This window comes from Corylus avellana, chromosome ca7 (genome assembly GCF_901000735.1).
Source record: "Corylus avellana chromosome ca7, CavTom2PMs-1.0".
In the NCBI taxonomy this organism is placed as follows: Eukaryota; Viridiplantae; Streptophyta; class Magnoliopsida; order Fagales; family Betulaceae; genus Corylus; species Corylus avellana.
This window is the reverse complement of record NC_081547.1, coordinates 26,674,577-26,697,782: the sequence shown is the minus strand read 5'-3', so window position 1 is coordinate 26,697,782 and position 23,206 is coordinate 26,674,577. Positions and strand designations below refer to the sequence as shown.

The 23,206-nt window shown below is 35.7% G+C and overlaps 3 protein-coding genes across 3 annotated transcripts in view; 2 read left to right on the top strand and 1 right to left on the bottom strand.

Moving 5' to 3' along the window:
- Nucleotides 1-1,283: 1,283 nt before the first annotated feature.
- LOC132186731 (beta-hexosaminidase 1) lies at nt 1,284-8,356 on the bottom strand. The gene is made up of 15 exons (XM_059600755.1): nt 7,841-8,356; nt 7,671-7,754; nt 7,433-7,468; nt 7,102-7,213; nt 6,923-6,993; nt 6,651-6,781; nt 6,026-6,042; nt 5,771-5,819; nt 5,087-5,187; nt 4,675-4,734; nt 3,852-3,885; nt 2,979-3,077; nt 2,589-2,648; nt 2,246-2,496; nt 1,284-1,759 (listed from the first exon to the last, which is right to left on the bottom strand). Exons 1-15 carry the CDS (start codon nt 8,201-8,203, stop codon nt 1,584-1,586), a joined length of 1,644 nt encoding a protein of 547 aa, XP_059456738.1. The 5' UTR covers nt 8,204-8,356; the 3' UTR covers nt 1,284-1,583.
- Nucleotides 8,357-11,544: 3,188 nt separating this feature from the next.
- Nucleotides 11,545-16,569, top strand: LOC132187125 (metal tolerance protein 11). Its single transcript, XM_059601316.1, has 6 exons — nt 11,545-12,032; nt 12,955-13,064; nt 13,178-13,423; nt 14,878-14,958; nt 15,119-15,352; nt 15,874-16,569. The coding sequence occupies exons 1-6, from the start codon at nt 11,867-11,869 to the stop codon at nt 16,222-16,224; spliced, it is 1,188 nt and encodes a 395-aa protein (XP_059457299.1). The 5' UTR covers nt 11,545-11,866; the 3' UTR covers nt 16,225-16,569.
- A 2,637-nt stretch (nt 16,570-19,206) lies between these two features.
- Nucleotides 19,207-23,206, top strand: part of LOC132186890 (probable sulfate transporter 4.2) — a 12,947-nt gene continuing 8,947 nt past the window's right edge. The window contains exons 1-4 of the mRNA XM_059601003.1: nt 19,207-19,610; nt 20,596-20,644; nt 21,451-21,652; nt 22,185-22,353. Coding sequence (XP_059456986.1) covers nt 19,296-19,610; nt 20,596-20,644; nt 21,451-21,652; nt 22,185-22,353 — 735 coding nt within the window. The 5' untranslated portion in view covers nt 19,207-19,295. The remainder of the gene's footprint in view (nt 19,611-20,595; nt 20,645-21,450; nt 21,653-22,184; nt 22,354-23,206) is intronic.

Here is a 23,206-nt window from a genome sequence, read left to right as displayed (position 1 = left end):
TAATCTTTGATCCATATCCTTTAATTATGCTTTTTAAGTCTTTAGCTTAGGTGTTGTAAAACCAAGTACAGGAAATTTTCTGTAGTTTTTTCAACAGTTGAAATTTAATTAAATTTAGACTGTTGAAAAAATACAAAGATTTCTTGTAGTTTTTTTTTTTTTTTTTTTTTTGGGTCAAATCCAAGTGGTTAACTTGTGAAACTGATATTTCCTAGAAAATAAAGAAGATAAGCTAGGGTGTGAAATTGAGAATAAAGGTGAACCACATATGAGCTCAAGAAGGATATTTCATAACTTTTATGATAATAACTCATCATAATATGTTGAATATGAACACTCAAGTGTCACATTCACCCAAAAAAAAATCAGAAATGAGGACTCTCTGAGACTCTCATTATGTATTAGGGCCCAGCATTTTGTTAGGATTGCACTCATTCAACTTTGAAAGTCTTTTTCACTGCCCTATCTTGCAAGTAAGACAATAGTGCAGAAGGGGTAAAGATGGAGCCGTGCAAGATTAGTTTGCAGTAACTTAAACTTCATGACTCAGTTGTCTTAAGATAATATCTTCATTCAGGTCTTATCTCAGTTTTTAGTACCTGATGTTACCTTATGTTGACACATGTCAGCAAGTTGTAAGCAGGTGTAGCATTACTCTATCTAAAATGAGAAATATTATATACTACATTTAATTTTTATCTCACTTTGTTGCACAGTATTTGATTTGTTTATTTTAAACAATGACTGATTTGAAAATTGATTAGCAATGTCACATTAGCAAAATGGGATAAAAATATGGTGTATAACGTACACTTCTCTTCTAAAATAAGTAGGAAACCTTTGAACTTAGCATTACTTATGGGTTTGGCAATACTCAAGTAGGTCAGCAAGTGTGAAGAAGAAGTCAGTTTCAAACTGTGGAATTCAAGAGAGCACATAGGCATAGAGAATTGGAATATGAATTCAGCCCATGTAAAAGCATCATTCTTCATTATCGTCGGCTAGTCTTTTCCTGATTCTTTGAAAAGTAAGCTAGCAGATTTGAATACTTTCAACCTAGGTTGTCATCTTTTCTAATAGCTTCCCTAGTTTTCCTTCAGAGTATCTGACGGGGGCAAGAAAATCTGCTCCTCTAGTGTATGCCACACATATGTTCCCCATTGAGTCAAAAAATGGAACTTTTCTCAGATAGAGGGAACATTTTTCACTATGACATAGAAACAAGCGATCATATTAACATATTTGAGGGGCAAGGATTCACAAAGCATAGATTTCAGCCTACAAGAATCAGAACAGGCAATATTGTATTCATAATAAAATGCCAGATGTCGAATAAAATCAACACCTAATCACCAGTGAAAGATCCGAGATTCATCTGACCTCACAGTCAACACTGATCTCAACATTTACATGCCCAAGCTTCCAAACCCATCAATGTGGCACAACAAATCAAAATATAAGTTAATTATCATACAATGCTGGACACAAGAAAAGACCTTTCCACATTGCTTACATTCTTTGAATACTATGCACAGAAATGCAGCCTGATATGCGTATAGTCACAGGATCTCCCAATAGAAGTATTATTGCACATAGCATGACCCTGGGCCACTCGGAGGGCTTCGGGCATATTTATTTGCGACTGGGGCAGCTTGAACCCCACGCCTGGTCAAGAGACATCTGAAATATTGCAGCCGGGGTAGTGCAGTTAAGGCAATATTTCCGGTGGATATGGCGTCCCTCTTGCTCCACAAGCGCTCTGTAGGAAACAAAGTAGAGTCCAATGGCATGCTTCAGAGTCAATAATAGCCAAAAAAAAAAATTAAAGAAAGGAAAAGAAATGCATCTCATATTTAAGACAATCAATAGGAGCGTCTATATCTTGCAAGATAATGACAAGGAGGGAAACAATAAAAATGAAAACATAGGATGAACTCTCTCACCCTTCAGGCATCACTGCAAACTCAAATCACTGGTTAGTGTGTACGCATGTCTATTGGTGTGTGTGTGTATCTCAGACCATACAATTTGAATTGAATGAAACTAATGCATTTACTTATCCAATCAGTTTAGTTGTTTCAACTTCCAAATTAGGCACAACTAACTAGACCCATTGACATTCCACACCTGCAACTGGTGGACAATGGGGACGCCAGTTGCAGGTTCAAAGACGTTAAGTCCAAGGAGGCCAAACAATGCCGATGCCCAAGTCTTAATCAATGATTTACATTCACCAATGGCATACCTGCAGCCGCTGCAGCTCGAGGCCATATTGTTTGCTGAACATTTGATGTATCTGCTGTCTCGCCCCACATGCATACTTCTCCTCCAAGCACAAGCTCTTGCTTGGAAATATCATTTATTCCTTCCACCGGCTCTGCAGTGTAGAATTTATCCCAAGGGACATCCAAATGGTCAAGATACCAAACACCTTGATTGCTGAAAATGCATCTGAAACCCTTTGCAACGGCCTTCGGACAAACCCCAGCACCCAACCTAAAGCAATGCAGCAAAATATTTTTGAATTCACACAGTTAGACATTTTGCTTTATACTAATGTGAAACTGCTCCCAAGGGGAAAAACTCACCAGTTATGCACTATAGTCCGTGGATTAAGGTTTGCCGCAAATGTATTGAAGGTTTCTTCCCTGAGATGTGAAAATTCAAATATGTCACATGCTTCAGTAATTAAATAAAATGACACTAATTCATGGATACTTGCATAGTGGACATTTTTGGTCAAGGCTTATGTAAGCTATCAGCTATGCACTTCCAATTTCAATTTTCTCAAGTATTTTCCATTTGCATACCTTATGCTGATATCCTAGAACTTTCCAAACTCTCAAGATGATCCAAACAAGACCATATATATATATATATATATACACACACACACACACACACACACACACACACAATACAAGAGTAAAATCAAGTTTAAATAGCAAACAATCTTGTTGAGGTAAATTAGGACATACCAATTGACAGGGGTCCAACTTTTTGAAATTGCTATTTCTTGAGCTTTTAGAACAAAATATTGGTAGGCATCTTTAGTAGTCATGTTCCGTTCCTGAAGCCTGCACATTAGATAGTCAATGTAATCAAGGTCACATAAACACTATTTAATTCAAACATGGAAACATTGTGATGCGGGACAATCAACAGAAATTTAGAATAGATGAGAAAGAGAAGGAGAAGGAAGAGAGAAGAAGCTGAGGAAAAGAAGTAAGAGAAGAAGAGGAAAGAAGCAGAAGAAGCGGGAGATGGAAGAAAAATCAGTAGGAAGAAGATGACAAATCATTCTATCAAAATATTATTCTTCAAAAGCTAATTACTACAGTACAAAGTTAAGCTTACATAGCCTAGGGATTAAACCCTAACCCTAACCCTAGTGATACTTGGGCTAATAGCTCACAAAATAACATAAAGCCCAAATTTTCATTTTCATGTCTTATCTTCTATGATATTCATATGTTACACACGTGCCACACAGATAAAAGTAACCATTAGAAAAAGGCTAACATTATTCTGAATGTAGGGTATATTGGCAACATGTAAACTACTGTGAATTAAACTAAGAAATTGGTATGTTGAATATGTCAAAGCACTTTCCACAAATAGTAGTAATTGTAAAGCGAAACCTCATGATAGAATTTTTACCCTTGATTAGATTTGGATAGGAGTCAAAATGACCAGCAAAATGAAGTATCTCTGTAATTACACATTGTGCCATTTCCTTCAAGCTAGACTATATATATGTTTCATACCTCATATAGCTTGACTGATACGACTTAATGGATCATAAGTCATCATGTAACAAGACTTTTAACCAAAACAATTCAGGTATTTACCATTGCTTCACATGCGGAGTTGAGCTCCAGCAATCTGTCAAATAAATAAAATAAAATAAAAAACATCATAAGCATAGAAGCACAAAAGTAATACCACACACATAGACACAGACACATAGAGAGAGAGAGAGAGAGAGAGAGAGAGAGAGAATTGACACATAGATAATATCCTATCAAGCAAATAAGTACGAACTATACTATCAACTAATACTTTTAGTTTATTATGCTTTCTAACCTTGAATTCAAGTTTTTGACGGATGTTATAGCTTTTGAGAAGTCAAGTCTCACAAAGACGCCATTTCTATGAGTAGTTCCAATGCCTATAAGGCTTTTCCATTGCATAAAACAGATCCATATGTATTTGGAGAAACAGACTGAAATTGATATCTCCAATGATTTTGAGATTTCACAGTTCCAATGACAGGTCATAAATAGGGATCCTAAATGCCTAAAGATTTTCATCTCCATCAAGACAATTCCTTATATTGAAGATATATAACAGCAAGAAGCTCAAGCTTATCATAATAATGGAAAGGAAAAATGAACAAAATTGTTTTTTTTTTTTATAAGTGAAAAAAAAAAGAAAGAACAAAATTGTAATCTCAAAGAAAGGGAGACTATAGATCATTACTAGCATAAGTTAAGTTTTTGGTGCTAAACTTATCAAAAAAAAACAAATTTGGTGCTAAACTATTTTATTCACATACATTCTTGGAGCATAAGAGCACAGAAGATTTTATTTTCGGTTTATTTATATTGTTCCTTTTGTCAATATAGTGATAGCAGAATTTTATCTTGCAACAAGGAAGCCACTCAAACTAACCTGTATTAACTTCATCACCACCCAAGTGAAAGAGCTCAAAGGGGAAAATCTTCCTCATATCTGTAAAATGGAAATTTGTAAATAAATAAACTAATCTAAATAACGTAATACATATTGCAAATAAGTATTACTCTTTTTTTTTTTTCCCTTCCCAAATTTTACTAAACATCTTTTCACGTGACCATGAACTTCTTATACACATACATTTGCATGTGTGTTTGATATCATATGGCAGTCTTCTACATTTTGGTCTTTGAATTATGTGGGACATCCACCAGGTCAAATGCAGCTAACCGCATCTAAACAAACTGAGCTCTTTTTAAAAAATACCATATTAAATCTTGTACAAGTTTAGAAGGAAAAAAAAAGGTACTGAATGAACATCAGGGAAAAGGTATTAAAGGAGCTTAACCTGTCAGAATACCAGAAATTACATCAAAAGTAAAGTTTTTTGTAACATCAAGTGGCTCTGTACATGAAGCAGAAGGCCAGAGATCAGGATATCCGGTGCCCCTGCATTCAAGGCAGATAACATCCTTATCTCTAGGAGGAAATAGATCAATAAAAGAATGAAGAGTTGGAAAATTCTAATCTTTTGGTATTTTATTCTATGAATTCCCCACAAATGTTCTCTGTGACTTTGTGGAAACAGCTTGAAGGAATAATTCTGAATTCCCAGCTCTGCCAGACCAAATTGCAATATAAGAATTTCTAAAGCAGGATTTAATCCATGATTATGATATTGGAAAGAAAAAATTTAACAAATAGCTGTCTTTCCCTTCTTCCGCTCATAGAAACCATTATGGAGTTATCGTTTGAAGGCCAGAAAGCCATATCATTTCTACTGGTTAGGACACACTAAAAGGCCAAATCTAAGCTTGCCCTAGAAGATTTCTTAAACCTTAAAAAAATTTCCCTTCCAGTCTTTGGATACGGGGAGATTCTTAGCTTGAAAGATTATATCTTCTTTTTTAACTGGTAAGTTACACATGCACCCAGTGAAACTTGAACCTACAACCTCACGCTCCACCTTGCTACAAAGGGAGGAAGTACCATTTGAGCTATAGCTAGCTTAAAGTAAACAGCAATGCTTTACCATGATTCTGCATGACCGGGGATATCAACTTCTGCCATGACATTGATGCCTGTCATGCACCGTGTAAAATAATCAGCCCCATAAATACTAATTTAATAGCTGACACCATTATATGGCATATTAAGGAGACATTTACAAAATGTTTTTCTCTACTGCATAAATTCACTTTGAAAACAGAAAAACTGTGAAGTTCAATCTCGTACAAATTGTTTTTGTCTTACTGAAGCTTCAACAAAATATAAAGATAGAACGCACCTCTTACTTTGGCAAAGCTTCAAGTTGATGCATGGACACGTGAAAAGAAAAACACTGTTAGCCTATGGCAGACTAAGGAAACATAAAAAGACAAGCAAAATAAATCAGAACATGTAGAAAGCCATGTAAATGGAGGACAGAAAAGGAAAGCCAAAAATAATTTGCTTGGTTACAGGAATAACATGCAGGCCATATATTTTTTACATATTGAAAACATCATTTGGAATTTTTTTTTTTTTAATATACCATATTATATTTTCATACTATCTATTTTAGTAGCTTTGGTATCTTATAAAATAAAAAATACTAATAATAACAAAAAAATAAAAAATAAATAAAAAGTAGATTTGGTATATCCTCAATCCAACATCAATGCTGCACCTGTTATGACAAATCAGTTCTTTGTTGAAGAGAATGAGTAGCGTCATATGATTTGGATAATTATCTATTTTAATAAATTGCAATCAATCTGATTTTAGGATTATTAGACAAGTAACTTCAACTGATTGGAGAGTCTAACAGGACTACTTAGACAAGCTATTGAATGTATTTAAAGCTAATGAGTTACTTAGACATTTAAACTTGCTTCAGATAATCTTTTTGATAAGTAAGAAGATAATCTTACTTGACAATCTCATATGCATCCTCAACCGTGTAACGCTCCCACTTTGTATATGAACCTTTCCACAAATTTGGATATGAAGGTACTTCGAGAGGAAATGACTGCTCGTCTATGATGTGCCAATGAAGGACATTCTACTGAATGCAACTCTCAGTATCAGAATTATATGTGACATAATTAGAGAAGCAAAATATGGTACAATTATCAGACGAGTCCTAGACTGAATGTCAATTGTGAAACGCACTTTGACAAGAATACCGAGCAACAGGTCTTACAAGTTTAGCATATGACATGGATTCAATTATCTGCTTAATCACATTAATCGGTAAAAAGTGCCTCGAAGTATCTGCAAAACAATGCCAATAAAGATTGGTATCAAGCAACATTCTAGCATAAACTAATAGATAAATTTTCCAAGTTTACTTTTCCCTGAGATAAAATAAATTTAGCCTACCCAACAGAAGTCCACGATAAGCAAATCTGGGTTTGTCCTGGATGTACCAAGGAGCCTTGTATACTAGTACTGATTTAGTTTCATAATCAAAGGCACATAATTGGCTGAATGTCTGCATTATTACAAAAGAGAATAATTCATGAGGGAAGACCCACATGCCTTGAGACAATCACAAGCTAGTCAATATTTTCTGCAAGTTAAGTATGAATAACACAATCGCGGAATAGGATCCTCCATTTCAAGGGAAATGGAGATGAGCCACAAATGCAAGATTGTAAAATGCCTAGGCCTAAATGCATTAATAAACATGCGCAATGGTAATCATACATACCTCCAACCCTCGCAATGCCCCGTAAACAGTATTTGCCTGCAATAGAGAGTATTAAACATCACTGAATCTCACGACTGACTGCTTAGAGAGAAATAAACCATAGTGCATCACACAAGTAAGTATAGTACCCAACCCGTCTAATTCATCAAGTGAACAACAAAATTGAATTTAAATGTTCATTCAATTAGCTTTAAACCACCAAAGAAGCTAAACCCACAATCTCTAACCCTCAAATTACCTCAATCGTCGCCTCCCCAATAATCGACTGCCCATCATTCTTCGCAACGAACAACGTATAGCTCTCATCCACGCCGAGTTGAAGCTGAAAATAACAACAAAAAAAAAATACTTTCAAATTCATACAATCAAAACTTCAAAAACATTCACTTTCTAGTCAAAGCAACTCACTTCTTCGCTATCCGAGTTAACAATAACCTTCAACTTGCTAATATCATACACCGATCTCCTTCCCCAAAGCCTATCAAACACAGAAACCCCCCCGCTGTGCTTGAACACAATCCTTCTGTACCTATCAAACGCCTCCCTGAGAATGCCGGAGTTTCCACCTTGGCCGGCCACGTCGAGCGAGAGGCCGGGGTCGACAGAGAGCGAGTCGTTTCCGGAGGTGAACTCGGCGGGCAAAGGCCAGAGGTAGGTGAGGGAGTCATCGATTTCTGGGGCCGAATTGAGCCTTAGGGATTGAGAATCTCGGAGGGCAAAAGCGAAAATTAGGACGAGGACGTGGGAGATCTTGAAGGAGTCGGCGAACATGGTTTATCGGGGCTTGTGGGAAGCGAGACGGTGTCTGGGGGTTCAGCTGAGTGAACACAGACCAGGTGGTGAAGCAAGACAGTTGGGCCCCACGGTTGATCGTGATGAACCGATAGAGAATCTGGGCCGTCGGCTTTGTCAACAGAAGACCAGGAGCAGTTACGGCCGTCTGCGCTGTCATTTAGATTAATGTTACTATTCTTGTCAAATATTCTTCAATTGGTAAATTAACTAAAAATGTCAATTTTTTCAAAAGCTAGTAAAAAGGTAAAAATATCCTAAATTTTTAATAAGACAAAAAGTATCCTTATAAATTCCAAAAAAATAAAAGCAAAAACTAAAAAGAAACAAAATTTTTTTAAAAAAAAGGATGACTCCGTTTTTTTGGATAAAATTTTCCTCTAAACTGGGGTAAAAAATATTCGTTCAACCTAGTCTATAAAAGTGACATGTATTCCTCCAAAATGTGAGATGCACATATTTTTTTAATAGCAGGGACAAAGTTTGAATAAATTTTATTAAAAACTCATGTGCATCTTATATGTTATTAAAAAAATTGACACATGTCATTTTTATAAATTAAGTTGGAGGAATTCCCTCTAACCTAGTTTGGATGAAAACTTTGTCCTTTATTTTTTATTTTTTAAAACAATTTTTAACTTTTTAAAACAAAATTATATAATTTTATGAATAGTATTTTTGTAATTTCAGGACATTGATATTGTTTGGTAGTTTAAAGGGACATTGACATAATTAATAGTTTAGAGAGACATTAACAATTAAGTAGTAATTAGTTTCCTTACAAAATCACTCAAAACACGTGATCTCATTTAATATAAAATGAGTATAAATAGTAGTAAGAGAAAGATAATTTTTTTTTTTTTTTGTTTGGACATGTTCGCACAAGAGGTAGGAGGAAAATTTGAACTAGTGACATTTGTTTTATTAGGCGTAATCCCAATCGATTGAGCTACTTCTTGAAGTGTTATACGTCACCACTTGGCCAATATTATTAAAATACTGAACCGGGAAACTTAGATGTTAGTAATCGAGAAAATAAGACACATTCATAAAATAACCATTTATTTATTCCCGTAAAGCTCATTCATAGCAGTCTCATCAAAGTAAATAGTTATAATAGTTTTTTTTGTTTTTTTAAATTACCTTTTTGTATTTTAGCTATGCATTTTTTTTTTCAAATTCCGTACAACAGGCTCAACATTTTAATTATCTATATTAATTATTAAATTTAAATATTAATTTTCAAATAGATATTTATTATTTATCCAGCAATCATACATTTGAAAATTGTTTTTTTTATAATGATCATATTTTTATAAAATATATATTTCTCTGACCTTTAAAAAAAATCAAATTTTAGATTCAATGTTTTACACGAACGAGACATTCATTCTCCAAAAACAATTTTCCTCCAAATCTTTTGCTTCTCTCTATTTCCATCTCCTCCCTCTCCTAACTAACCGCCACTCACAAGCATTGTCAACAACCAACTACCACGCCACTAGGTTCATCCACCTCAAGGTGGCATACCAAGATGGGAGGTGAAACCAAAATAAAAAAATAAAAAAATAAAATAAAGAGGAGAGAGAGCATTCAGAATTTTTTAATGTTTTTTTTTTAAAAAAAAAAATATTTTGTGAGTAAACAATACTCATCAAATAAGTTGAGCGTTTTTCATGCTTATGAGAATTTTCAACGTTTTGTTGAGGTTGATAAAGAGGACTTTTTAACATTTTAGTAGCTAAAATAAGCTGCAGAAGTCTATGAGTCACCAACCAATCTTTTCCTGCATAAAACGTGCTTTTAGGTGGCCAGTTTGGGTGGTCAAATCACCTTTGACTATTTCGGTAGTTCTGTCACTCTCCGTTCAATTCTCTTGCTATATATATATATATATAAATTCATGACATTTGTCACCCATAATTTTATTTTACTTTCTAATTTTTAATAAGATGTTTTTTTTGTTTTTTTTATTAGGGAGATATTGACAATTTTTTTTATAGTTTTTTTTAAAAAAAACATATCATACTCATTTATTGATAAAAGTTGTGAGGCTAAAGCTCTTATAAACAAAGCAAAAAGCTCTGAAGTAAATCATAGCCGAAGTTAAAGATACAGTCATTAACAACAGACTAAATTAACCAAAACACAGCATTCGCTAACCTATGACTAAATATCAGGTTGAAAACTCAAATCTGCATCAAACAAACACCATCTAATGCATAGGTAGCGCTTATTCATCGGCCTTGAGAGCAAAACCCCCAAGCTGATACTTATTCCTCGGCCTTGAGAGCAAAACCCACAAGCCGATACTCATCCTCCTCGACTCGAAAGCCAAGATAAATTTCACATCCACAACCCAAAGGTTTGGACCAGTAATATCGGGCAGCAACTGGGCGCAACAAAGTAGGAGGTGAAAGTCTTATTACAAGCATAAATAAAACCATACAGGAAAATAAAGGGAACAATAAAACTAACGCAGAAAAAGAAATTACAGCAAATAAAACCAAATACAGTGGAACTCAAAGGAAATACAAAACAGAAAAACAATAAAACAGGAAAATAAATGCGAAAAACACTCAAAGTGGGTCACGGCAGCCGGAGGAGGCCGATCGCGAGCTGGCCGAAAACTGCCGCAGAAGGTGGTACAAAAAGCTTGGCGCGGGAGGAGCGCATGAAAAGACTTGACAGCGAGCGGTGAGCAGCGAAGCGAGCGCGGAGAAGATCGGCAGCACACACAAACAAACAGGGAGGGGGAAGTTTGAGTGAAAGCCCCCAAAAACAGTATCACTGAGAGAAAACACAAGCACAACAGAACAGAAAACACTAAAGACAAAAACAAACCTAAAACAAAAATCGGGAGGCAAGGAAGGACATCCCACCTCCCCTGAGGCAGCGGCGCTCTGGAGGGAGGGCTAGGGTTTCACAAGGCTTAGAGTTTCTCGATATTTTTTATAGTTGGAAGAAATATTGGTGACATCTATAATTTAGAGGGGCATTGAAAATATGATTAGTGGTTTGAGCGGTGTGTGAACTCTTATTTTTTATTTTTTCTATTATCTTAGCTACTAAACGAATGGTTTATAACACGTAGCAAGGTTGCAGTGAGCTTGGGCGTTTATGTGGACCGCAATGACGCAGGTTGCGGCCCGAGGCCGCCATTTGACCGAGGTGGTTCTATCAAAGAGGGGATTCCTGGGTCCCGCCGGAGCTTGATTGAAGCCTCCTTATCTAAATTGTTTATTTAGGTACCAAATGTCAGACGGGACGGTGCCACCTCATTGGACGATCAGAATCGGGTGGCGGATTTCATTCCACCATGATTCTACTCAGCAGATCTCAGACTCTCATCAAGCGTCCAATGCGGCGCCACGTTTTACCTTCGATTCAAGCAGCCCCCCTACATTCCCGCACCTAATTTAGACCCGGACACTCTCACTATCACCTCTACAACAACACTCATCAAAAGGTCATCCACACAGCCGACCAAACACCGAAACGTGTCCCGTTTTTCTTTCTTCGTTTGTCTGCGTCTTCGTTCTCTCTTCCCTGGTTCACAGCGCTCCAACAGTAGCAGCCACAACAGTGCTCTACAGATTTCGCGGAAAAGTCCTCTCGTTCCCATTCAATTTCCAAACGAATATGGCGGAGCCGCTGGCGCCCGAGAGCGACGAGGAGCGCTTGCTCTTGGCTCAGCCTAGCAGCACTGACCAGTCGTGGCGGTTGAACTTCGACGGATTCCAGGTGTCCTCGGAGCACAAGGAGAAAAAGCCTCCTCGTGGCCTCCACGACTGCCTAGGGGTGTTGGGTAATTTTACTGTCACTTTTGGTTGGTGTTTTCTTAATTATCTTTCTCTTTTGGTCTGAAATGGAAAATATTCTGTGCTTTATTTTTGGTTTGTGAGAATTTTACTTGTTTTTGGTGAGGTTGTTGTATTAATTTCTTTTCTTTTCGCTTTAATTTTAGTTGTCAGGCATTGAGAATTTATTGCTTTTTAGTGCTTCTGTGTATGTTTAAATGTTTATGAACTAGTGCTTGTTGGGTGTGGAGTAAGGGCTGTGGATGTTTTGAGCTTCAGTTTGCTATGCTTTGCCATACATTTTGTGTGGTACTAGTTGTTTTTTTAGGTCAAATTCTGAGTTTGCTCTGTAAACTGGCCGTAAAAATGAGTAATTGAAAGTGGCAGAGGGGAGGGATAAGAGAAATGCGTGGAATCGTATATGATTGAAGAAGATTTGAAATTCTTTATGGGGTGTTCTGAGCTTTTGAGTTGGCTGCTTGGCTGTTTCGGGTTCTTTCCGGATGGTTAAGGTTGTAAGTTTTGCTTCACTTCTCCTACTTTTTGTATGTGTGTGTGTGTGTAGACATGTTTGATAGTTTATTCACAGATTAAGAGAAAAGAAAGAAATTTGACTCGTAGATGGTATCTTATAAGCTGATAAGGTTGAAGAACTTAAAACATTTTTGTCTTATAAGTTCAAGAGACTAATTAGAAGTTCAGCTTGATAGAATTTGAAGAATGGTTTCCCTCAAACTCATTGTGCATTTTAGAAGTCACCAATGTTTAAGTAGAGGACTTAGAAGTTGTGAATTGCATGGCCTTTGTATGTCACTGGTTACTTTTAAATAGTAGTAGGAGAGTTAAATGCTAGGAATTATATAATACACAGTCAACATTTGAGAGATATCACAGGAACCCCATCTCAATCGTTTTGCTTTATGGCTGCAGGTCCAGAAGATAATGTGGCCGAGTACTATCAGCAGCAGGTAGAAATGCTTGAGGGATTTAATGAAATGGATGCCTTAGCGGAACGTGGTTTTATTCCTGGGATGTCAAAGGTTCATAACATCATTGCATTGCCAAATGCTTAAGTTTTATGGTTTTTTTTTTGGGGGGGGGGGGCGCGGGCTGTGGACTTAAAACTGAAATGGTGCTATTGTTATGGTTCCAGGAAGAGCAAGAAAAGTTGGCTAAAAGTGAAACATTTGCCATTAGAATATCAAATGTTGCAAACATGGCTCTCTTTACAGCTAAAGTCTATGCTTCTGTCCGAAGTGGTTCCTTAGCCATCATTGCATCCACACTGGACTCGCTTCTTGATCTTCTGTCTGGCTTCATCCTGTGGTTTACTGCATTCTCCATGCAAACTCCAAACCCATATCAGTATCCTATTGGGAAGAAACGTATGCAGCCATTGGTCAGTCATCCTCCAATTAGTCTGCGTGATAGTCTAATTTATATGCTCAAGTTTACATGCGATAATTGCAGTATTGATGGAACTCAAGTCTATGCTAAATTTACACTTGTACATGCATATATAGTGTTGCCTGCTTGATATGCACTGTCACCTTGTCTTTGCCAAATTATTTTTCTGCTAGGTTTTATATCACTGTTATTTAATAACATTCTGATTCTAGATGACCAATAATCAATTTTATCATGCATGCCCTCTTACAGTTATTCTTAATCCTAGTATGTGAACCCGTTTCTACCAGCACTACCTATTCAAACTTGTCCTAAACTTATTTTCCAATTGCATTACCAATTTTGTGGAAGGATGTGGACTGGTCTCAAAGCAGCACTATTTCGAGTTTGATAATCTTAATCCATTCTCTCCAATCGTAAATGGATTTTGTGCAATGATCCATGGCTGATAATTGGTGAGATCAAGTTTTTGAGTTGCATTCACTAACTGTACATGAATATTACTTGACTTGTATGTGGTTGAATGGACATCCTAATGCAAAAGTGGTATTCTTTTGTGATATTATCACTGGAAGGAAGGGAAAGTTAACTTTTTATGATGAGTCAAATTGTGTCAAATACTTAAGAAATCATAGAAGTTCATGTTTTATTAAAATAAACTTAGTAGTTGCAAGTGCTCTTACATGTGTGCCTATATTCTGGGTGCATGCTTAAATATTGTCTCTTTGCGCAGCTCCCTAATTTGTTTGTCATGTGGTACTGAACCGTGCAGTATGAATTAATACTTGGTTTTTAATTGGTGATAGTTATCTCTTCTTAGAATGTGTTCTTTAATTTGAAGTATTAAGGGGTAATTTCACTGAAGACCTCTGAACTTTCACTCGATTTGACAAACCCCCCCTAAAATTTAAAATCTCTCAATTTAGTCTCATTAACTTTCAATTGCTCTTAATTTGAACCCCTCCGTCAAATTTAGCCATTAGAAATACCAAAAAAGACCAAAATATCCATGATTTTCTTTTTTAAAAAAAAAAATAAAAAAAAGTTTTGGAATTAAGGGTAAAGTTGGAATTTTATAAAAAAAGTCAGGAGTATAAATGTCATTTAACGTTTAAAATCTGATGGAGCGGTCCAAATTGATTGCTATTGAAAGTTCAGGGGACTAAATTAAGAGATTTTGAAGTTTTGGGGGGGGGGATTGTCAAATCGGATGGAAATTCAGAAGTCTTCTGTGAAGTTACCCCAAGTATTAAAAAGAAGAGTGTTCCATCCCCCTGTCATTTTATATTGTTCTCCCTATTTTATTCACCTCTCTTTGGAACTCGTTATTGCTTTCTGTAATAGAAAAAAGAACTCCTTTTCATAATATGTTTTCTGGTTTCGTAGTTGAAACAAAATGAATTATATTACATTTATAGTTTGATACATCTCAACAATAATTTGCAGGGAATCCTCGTATTTGCCTCTGTCATGGCGACTCTTGGACTGCAGATTATCTTGGAGTCAGTGCGCACACTATTATCTGATGTAAGTGGGTGCTAGTTGACTTCTTGATGTATTAAAGTTCCATTTTTCATGGAGTTGTTTCTCTATTTTTGTTAGGATTCTTGGAATTTCTGGATATATTTGTGTCTTGAGAGCACAAACTGTCTCTAATGTTGCTTCTCAATATTTATGTGCTTCCTAGGACTTGTCATTCAGCTTGACCGACGACCAGGAGCGATGGCTTGTTGGGATTATGCTTTCTGTGACTCTGGTAAAACTCGCTTTGGCTATTTATTGTCGCACTTTCAAAAATGAGATCGTCAAAGCTTATGCCCAAGATCACTTTTTTGATGTTATCACCAACGTCATTGGACTCATTGCTGCTCTCCTTGCAAAGTATATTGATGATTGGATGGATCCTGTTGGAGCTATCATTGTAAGGAACTCTCTCTCTCTTAATTTTTGTTTCTTGTGTTCAATGTATGGAGTTATAGTTGCATCTATGCTGAGGAAATGTTCATATCATTTATTTTTGCATAGAACAGATATAGAGGTCGCCATATATTGGTCCTTTATTGAAGTTACCAATCTTCTACAACTTTAGCCATAGGATTTTAGGGAATAGATAAAAGGCTGTCATAGTGCTCTTAAGAAACCGTCTGTCCAAGTATATGTACCTTGGCAATTCTGCATATGTTTTTATGCCCTCATGCTTCTCTCTTTTCTGTGACCAATAACATGACATTTCTAGTCCTTTTAAACAAATCTGTTTAGTAATATGGTGATAAGCTTCTGATTTATTCGTCAATTTATACCCTGAAGACTTTTGGATCCATCAAATGCTGTCACAGTTTGAAAGGATGTGATGCTGCTGGCATTTCATTCTACTACTTCTTCTCTCTCCCTCTCTCTCTCTCGGCACCATTGCACTTACATATTACTTTGGACTTGCTGCAGCTGGCTTTGTACACTATCCGTACATGGTCAATGACAGTGTTGGAAAATGTGAACTCCCTTGTGGGAAGATCAGCTGCTCCAGAATATCTACAGAAACTCACGTACCTCTCTTGGAATCACCACAGGGCCATAAGACATATTGATACGGTCCGGGCTTACACCTTTGGGTCGCACTACTTTGTGGAGGTTGACATAGTTTTGCCGGCAGACATGCCTTTGCAAGAGGCTCATGACATCGGGGAATCTTTGCAGGAGAAGCTTGAACTCCTGCCCGAGATTGAGCGTGCCTTTGTACATCTGGATTACGAGTACTCGCACAAACCTGAGCATGCTCAGCAGACACACTCCTAGTCAAAAAAAAAAGGAAAAATGTAAGTCACATGCTACATCTATTGTAGTTTTGTTTCTTGCTCTCTTTTTTCTTCAACTCTACACGTCCTTGCCCCTACTTGAATATGATATTAATTCCCACCGAGAACAACCTGAACCTGTAAATCAGGATGGTTTCAGCTCGGTGGAAATTTCTATATTTTGGAACATTTGATAGTTGGAGTAGTAAAATGCTTGAGCATTTGCTAAACATTTACTACTTGTTATGGGGAAACCAAGATTTCGCGCACAGTCAATGATGGGCATAAACATTTCTTTGTTGGATAAAATGTTATTAGATAGAAAAATTAGAGCTTTGATTGTTAATGTGTTTTGGGAGGTATTTTTTGTTCTTAGTTTAAAAATTGTTTTGATGTAGCAAAAACGTAAAAACAATTTTGAATTAAATATTCCACGTGTTAGGCCTTACCTATTAAAAAGGAGTTTGAGCTCACACGTGAGAGGGTGTGTTAAAGTAATGATTAAATGATTAAATTTATCTCTTCTTATAAGCTTAAGTTTTTAGGATAATTGGTAATTTAACATGGTATTAGAGTCAAAGGTCTTGGATCGAACCTTGACTCCATCAATTCTCCTCACATTTAAATTAAATATTTTAGGTGTTAGACCTCACCTATTAAAATGAGAGTTTGAGCTCACACGTGAGAGGGTGTGTTAAAGTAATAATTAAATGATTAAATTTATCTCTTCCTATAAGCTTAAGTTTTTAGGATAATTGGTAATTTAACATGATATTAGAGCCAAAGGTCTTGGATCGAACCTTGACTCCATCAATTCTCCCCATATTTAAATTAAATATTTTACGTGTTAGACCTTACCTATTAAAATGAGAGTTTGAGTTCACACGTGAGTGGTAGTGTTAAAGTAATGGTTAAACAATTAAATTTACTTTTTTCTATCCGCTTAAGCTTTTGGAATAATTGGTAATTTAACAGTTTTGTGTTTAGGGCTGTTTGTTAATTGTTTTTGTTTTGAGAATAGAAAACAAAATAGAGAAAGAAAGAAATTTTTTCCAAACAAAGCCTTTCCCTTCTCAATTTTCACTTAACTCACTTGCATGCAATTCCCCCTCCCTCTATTTTTCTTTTCTCTTTGCTTTTCCTGTGCATTATATTTTGCAAATTGTTCAATCCTACCTTTCAACAAGGAAAAGAATGATAGTGATATGTATAGAAACAAAAAAAAAAAAAAAAAATGATAGTGATACTACACCTAACATCTCACTTACCTGTTTCCTAGTCACAAGCAGTATAATAAATAACACGCAACTATAAAGTGAATTAAAAAAGCATTTCTATTTACACGAGGTTTGATATGGTTCCTAGACGTGGACGCAAGTGCATGACATTTTCAAACTCAAATTCATTTTAAAAGCAATCTCCTTAAGTCATAGTCAATCTTCCTTGAATTATTATTCGTAAGAGCCAAGAAAAGTTTCTTCCAGTTTAAAGACTACAAAATTGGCTAAATTTCATTAACTAAAATAAATTAGGACAACATAATTGTTACAACACTAATTGAAACAAATTAAAATAATATAATTTTGACAACATTAAAGTAGTCATGCCTCAGAGGCCTATTGGTATATAATATGGTCGAGGAGTGCTACCCATCTCAAATTTTCTTTTTAAAAGTTGGTTTCCAAATGATGTGTCACCATCTCATGAGATTTATTATGTTGCTAAGTGTTTTACCAACTCATGGGATGATAACATATCATTTGATAACCAACTTTTGAAAAAAAAAATTAAGATGTTTAGCATTTCTCAATATGATCTTCCAACATTAAACCTACTCAACAGTCAATGTCGTCATCTGAGGTGTCGAATGTTATTGAGTTATATAAAGTGAAGTTAATTAGGAGGCCTCTTAAGTACTTAATTACACTATGACAGAAACAATCATAACCATCCAAAAATGACAATTAATTATTGAATGATGCTAGTTAAAGCAAATGTAAAGTAAAATCCACCTTTTATTACTGATTAATTATGATACGATTATGACCCACTAAATTTACTCGTCCAAGATTGATTGAAATCAAGAAAGCTTTTAAAAGTTTAATTTAATTTTATAGACAAGGGATCTGATGGATGCCAATTGTCACACCCTCCTATATAAGGAGATTTCTATCCAAATAAAAGGGGTCGAGTCTTTGTGAATTGGGGTTGTTATTATCATCTAAAAACAAATTACTAACTTAAGTATCATAGCTATCATCTACTGGCACATTCCGTCAAGCCCTTTTGTCTAATTTCTTTTTATTTTGTAGATGTCCAAGTAGTAAAAAGAGAATGTAAGAGTAGCTTTCAGGTCATTTCGAGTGAACTGCTTTGGTAGAACTCTCTCCCTCGGACATGAGAGCTCCTCTCGCATATGACAGCATGATGAATTTGTGTAAGTAAAGATATTATTCGCCCATCTTTGATTTATCTATTATTTTTAAATTTAAACAAAAAATATGAATAAAAAAAAAGACAAGAAATAAATGAAAAATATGGATAAATAACATTTCTAATTTTCTATTTTTTTTTTTTTAAAAAAAAAAAACTCGGAATTCCGACTCTGGTAAGAGAGAGAGGTCCAATTATAGTAATCCGGTCCTTCAAGTATGATCGGCCAGTAATCGATTTGCACGTGGTTTGCTGTCAATAATAGCAAGATAGTGAGTCAAACACAAATGACGTACACGCAGGAAAATTGTCAGATCACATTATCTTCGTGAACCTGACCAAAACTACGTCCACCTACGTTCTAATCAACTTTCCCTGAATGGTAAAATGCGTTTTTAACATTGGGAAACTTGAACAAATTTTATTACCAAGCCTACTAATTACCACGATTTTTGGTAATTACGCATGATAATTTATATTTGTAAACGAAATGGAATATTCCAACGTGGCGAAACGACTTTTGTCGTTTTGACCATAAAGGTTGACCATCCTCGCGCCCCCAAAAAGGCAAAAACGACGCTGCGCCCCGAACCATGGAGGCGATGATTGTTATATGACCCGAAGTGAACCGTCGGGCGGATGGAAATATCGTACGCATCACCTAGCGCTCCGAATCTCTCAGAGTCGGACAATTCCATGTCGAGCTCGACCCGGCCCGTCAAGATCATCCCCTTGCAGCATCCCGATACGACGTCGACTTCCACCTCCTTTTCCGGCTCTTATCCCAGCGCGCTCTTCTCCAGATGGACGTTAAAGTTCCAGCGCTTGACCTGGGCCGAGTGGATCGGGCTCTTCCTTCCCTGCTACCGTTGGATTAGTACCTACAAATGGAGGGAGTACTTACAGGTCGATCTCATGGCTGGCACCACCGTCGGTATTATGCTCGTCCCGCAGGTAATCCTACTCTTCTCCATTTCATTCTTTTTTCTTCTTACGGCCACTGGTTTTCGAAAGAAATTGATATTAGTTTTACTTCTTTCTCCCCTTTGTTTGGTTGTTGGGAAAAGCGACGAAAAGAAAGAGAAAAATTGAATTTATGTTCTTTCTGTTTCCGAAAGCTACAGAACTCAGCTCAACTAAGCTGGACTGTTGTTTTACGATCAATTAGTCGAGAGTTTTACGATCAATTAGTCGAGTGGAATTTTTTTTTTTTTTTTTTTTTTTTTTTTAAATATTTTTCTTCATTTGCTTGTGAATATTAAAATTTCTCGACATTACATACTAAATTCTCCATTTTTTTTTTCTTTTACTGCGATTTCTCAGGTACCAAACGGAGTATTTGAAAATGTCAATTCTCTTTCGAATTGTTTGCTTTTCTTTTGCGGATTTTGAACGCTTTCCTAATTCACGTGTTTATGGTTACTGAACGCGTGGTAGAATAGAGTTCAGCACTTTTTGATGATTGGACAAATTTCTACAATCTAGTCGGTGTTTTTGCAAGGTCATAGACCCATAGCTCAGTTGCCATAATTAAAGTTGAAATTACCAAAAGTTCGTATTTGTGGATAGTCCCATTTTTCTTTGTTTTGATATGATAGGTTTGGGCCATTTGCTTCACTATTGTTGATTTGATACGTTATTTCTTTGAAAATTATGTTTCGATTTACTGTTTATTTTATATTACAGACACATATTGAAAATTCCAATGATTGTAAGTTCTAAGCCAATTATGGTGTAGAACACATGAAGCATCTACGCTAGTTGATTTTAACTTCAAATATTTTTTATGCGGTTTCCTTTGGTGCTACTGTGTCGTAAATTTCCTGATCGTGACATATTAGACATACCTTATTGGTATGGGATTTGTTTGAGTTGGGTATTTTAATTACATGGATTGGACGCAAGTTCAGTATTTTGACTATTTCTTGTGAATGACCAGGCGATGTCTTATGCAAAGTTAGCTGGGCTTGAACCAATATATGGACTTTGTAAGTTCAATGCCAGATTATTATCTTATTAAAGTTTATGGATTTCATTTGTAGAGATATTGCTTTGATCCATTTTGATAATTATTATTGTATTGCGATGGAAAATTCCAGTTGTAGAGGTGAAAAGGATTAAAAGCATGGGTACTAGTTGTAAGAAAGATTATGATTTTACTAATGCGAGAGAGAGAGAGAGAGAGCATGATATTTTATGGAGTGAATGGTGAAAAAGATCCATGTAGCCGATCTGATTGGATGTAGCTAACCTTTTTCAATTACGATTTAGGCTTAGTTGAGTTGAGTTGAGTATATTGTTATTGAAAATTCTGTAACTTTCTTTCTGGTAAAAATGTGGAGCTCTAAATTTCAGTATTTTCTATCTGATTTGGCTCTGCTATACTTTCTACCTGATATAGGGATAAAAATTCTTAAATTAACATTTGCAAGTTCTAGGAGACAGTGAGAACTCCCTATGAAATGTTGACTATCGAGTTCCCAGAATTCTAAATTTTGCTTGTCTTCAATCTTCATCCAACAATTCTTTTTGGTTGAGCACATGCTGAAGTAGTGGTTCAATGATAGAACTGTGTGCTATGTACAAAAATGTATCACAGTTCTATGTTCCAAAAATGTATCTAAATTGCTACTTTATCGTCTTTTATTTTTTAAAATTTAAATTTTACTTGTATCTATTCTATTAAGCTGTATTATACCTTTTCAACTTACATAAATGCTGATTCTTTTCCTCATTTATTTATCATACCTGCTTATTTAATTTTGAAATTGTAACTTCTGATTTTGCAAGGCAGACTCTGGTTTTGTGCCTTTATTTGTGTACGCATTGTTTGGGTCCTCCCGACAGCTTGCAGTTGGTCCAGTAGCATTGGTTTCTCTCCTGGTCTCCAATGTCTTAGGTGAAATTGCTGATTCATCTGATGCGATATACACAGAACTTGCAATATTATTGGCGCTTATGGTCGGGATATTGGAATGCATAATGGGGCTCTTGAGGTTCTTCTGCTTATCTTTCTCTTTACTGAAATTGTTAAAGCATGCAAATTGCTTTCTGTTTTTATAGACTATATTGTTGGTATACCTTAAAAACCTCAGTAGGTTGAATCATGCAGAGTGTTGTGGGGATAGAACAATATATCTTATGCACCAATATTGATCCTTTTCTTGTGTGGCTATGATATCTTTGAAAAGTTATTCTTAAGTCGTATAATGACAGTCTTCTATCTCACAAAGAGGAACTTTTGGAGGTACAGAGCATTCATGTTAGGTAGATTGAATTTTCTAAAAACTGTTTGGTATTATTACATGTGAACCAACCACTTAGCATCTAGCCTGTCTTCATTTTGAAGAGTGGGCAAATTTTGAGAATTACATGGATCCTAACCTTGTCCATTGACTTTTAGTGTTTCCTAAGAATATTTTTTATTTTTAAGTTAATCCCTGATTTTTGAATCATTTTAATAAGTATGTTCTCTGATTTTCTTTATGCCTTTTATAATTTATGCAATCTATTCTTTGAACTTTAAAGGCTCGGGTGGCTTATTCGTTTCATCAGCCACTCTGTAATTTCTGGCTTTACAACTGCTTCAGCCATCGTGATTGCACTATCTCAAGCAAAATACTTTTTGGGATATGATATAGTACGGAGTAGCAAGATCGTGCCATTGATTAAGAGCATCATAGCTGGAGCAGATGGGGTATGCTTTGCATGCCCAAGTGGTATATCCTTCACATATTATTTTATTCATATATTTGCCGTTTCTATGGAAATGTGTTTGATTTTTCCCATTTCTTTGATTCGCTACTAAACCTGATATCCTTATTTTATGAGTTCTGTTTGCAATAAAGTTGATATCTGACTTCAAAGAAAAAGTTTAGGTTCTGTGTGTTCTATTGAGTGCAATCTTGTTGATTATTTTCTTTCTATTTGTAATATGTGTCTATCCATGTTCAACAAGTGAAATCCTTTTGGAAAGTTTCTCTTTCACATGTTCTTACCCCTAAAGTGGCACAGGACAGTCTATATCTGCACTTGTGTCTTGAGATTGGGTCACTCTTTGGTAATTTATTTTGGGGAATCAAAAAACTCTTAAAATCCGGCAGTTGTACATTTAACATAGTTTTGCTCATACTATAAATTTTAGATATATTGAAGCTTCTCCTGGATTTCTGAATCAGTTGAACGTAGTCAAATTTATGTAGGTTTTGTTTGTCATATTCTATGGCCAATGATTCCGAATGATTTTTTTTTTTTTTTTTTTTAAAAAAAAAAAGAAAAAAAAAAGTACCTTTTCTGCATTTATATGCGACTACTGAGAAGAATGTACTAGGTTAGAGACTATGTTTGATTGCAGAGGAGGACCCATTGCAGTCAGTGGCTAGTTAACTAATAGGTTCCTGTCCGATGTTTTGAGGTTGTAAACAATGTTTTCCTATGATGAAATGTGAAGGCGTTTAGGATTAAAGCTTGGATATATCACTAATCCCATCAAACCTAGTTTTCAGCATTAGAAGTCATAGAAGTTGGTCTGAAACATGGAATTACAAAAT

Bases quoted from the DNA above. Each gene is read 5' to 3' on its own strand.
- LOC132186731 (XM_059600755.1), bottom strand. From the start codon at position 8,203: ATGTTCGCCGACTCCTTCAAGATCTCCCACGTCCTCGTCCTAATTTTC. The intron at 7,755-7,840 runs GTGAGTTGCTTT...TGTTATTTTCAG, and splicing joins TTAACTCGGATAGCGAAGAA to CTTCAACTCGGCGTGGATGA. The intron at 2,649-2,978 runs GTATGTCCTAAT...TTCACATCTCAG, and splicing joins AGTTGGACCCCTGTCAATTG to GGAAGAAACCTTCAATACAT.
- LOC132187125 (XM_059601316.1), top strand. From the start codon at position 11,867: ATGGCGGAGCCGCTGGCGCCCGAGAGCGACGAGGAGCGCTTGCTCTTG. The intron at 12,033-12,954 runs GTAATTTTACTG...TTATGGCTGCAG, and splicing joins CGACTGCCTAGGGGTGTTGG to GTCCAGAAGATAATGTGGCC. The intron at 13,424-14,877 runs GTCAGTCATCCT...AATAATTTGCAG, and splicing joins AGAAACGTATGCAGCCATTG to GGAATCCTCGTATTTGCCTC.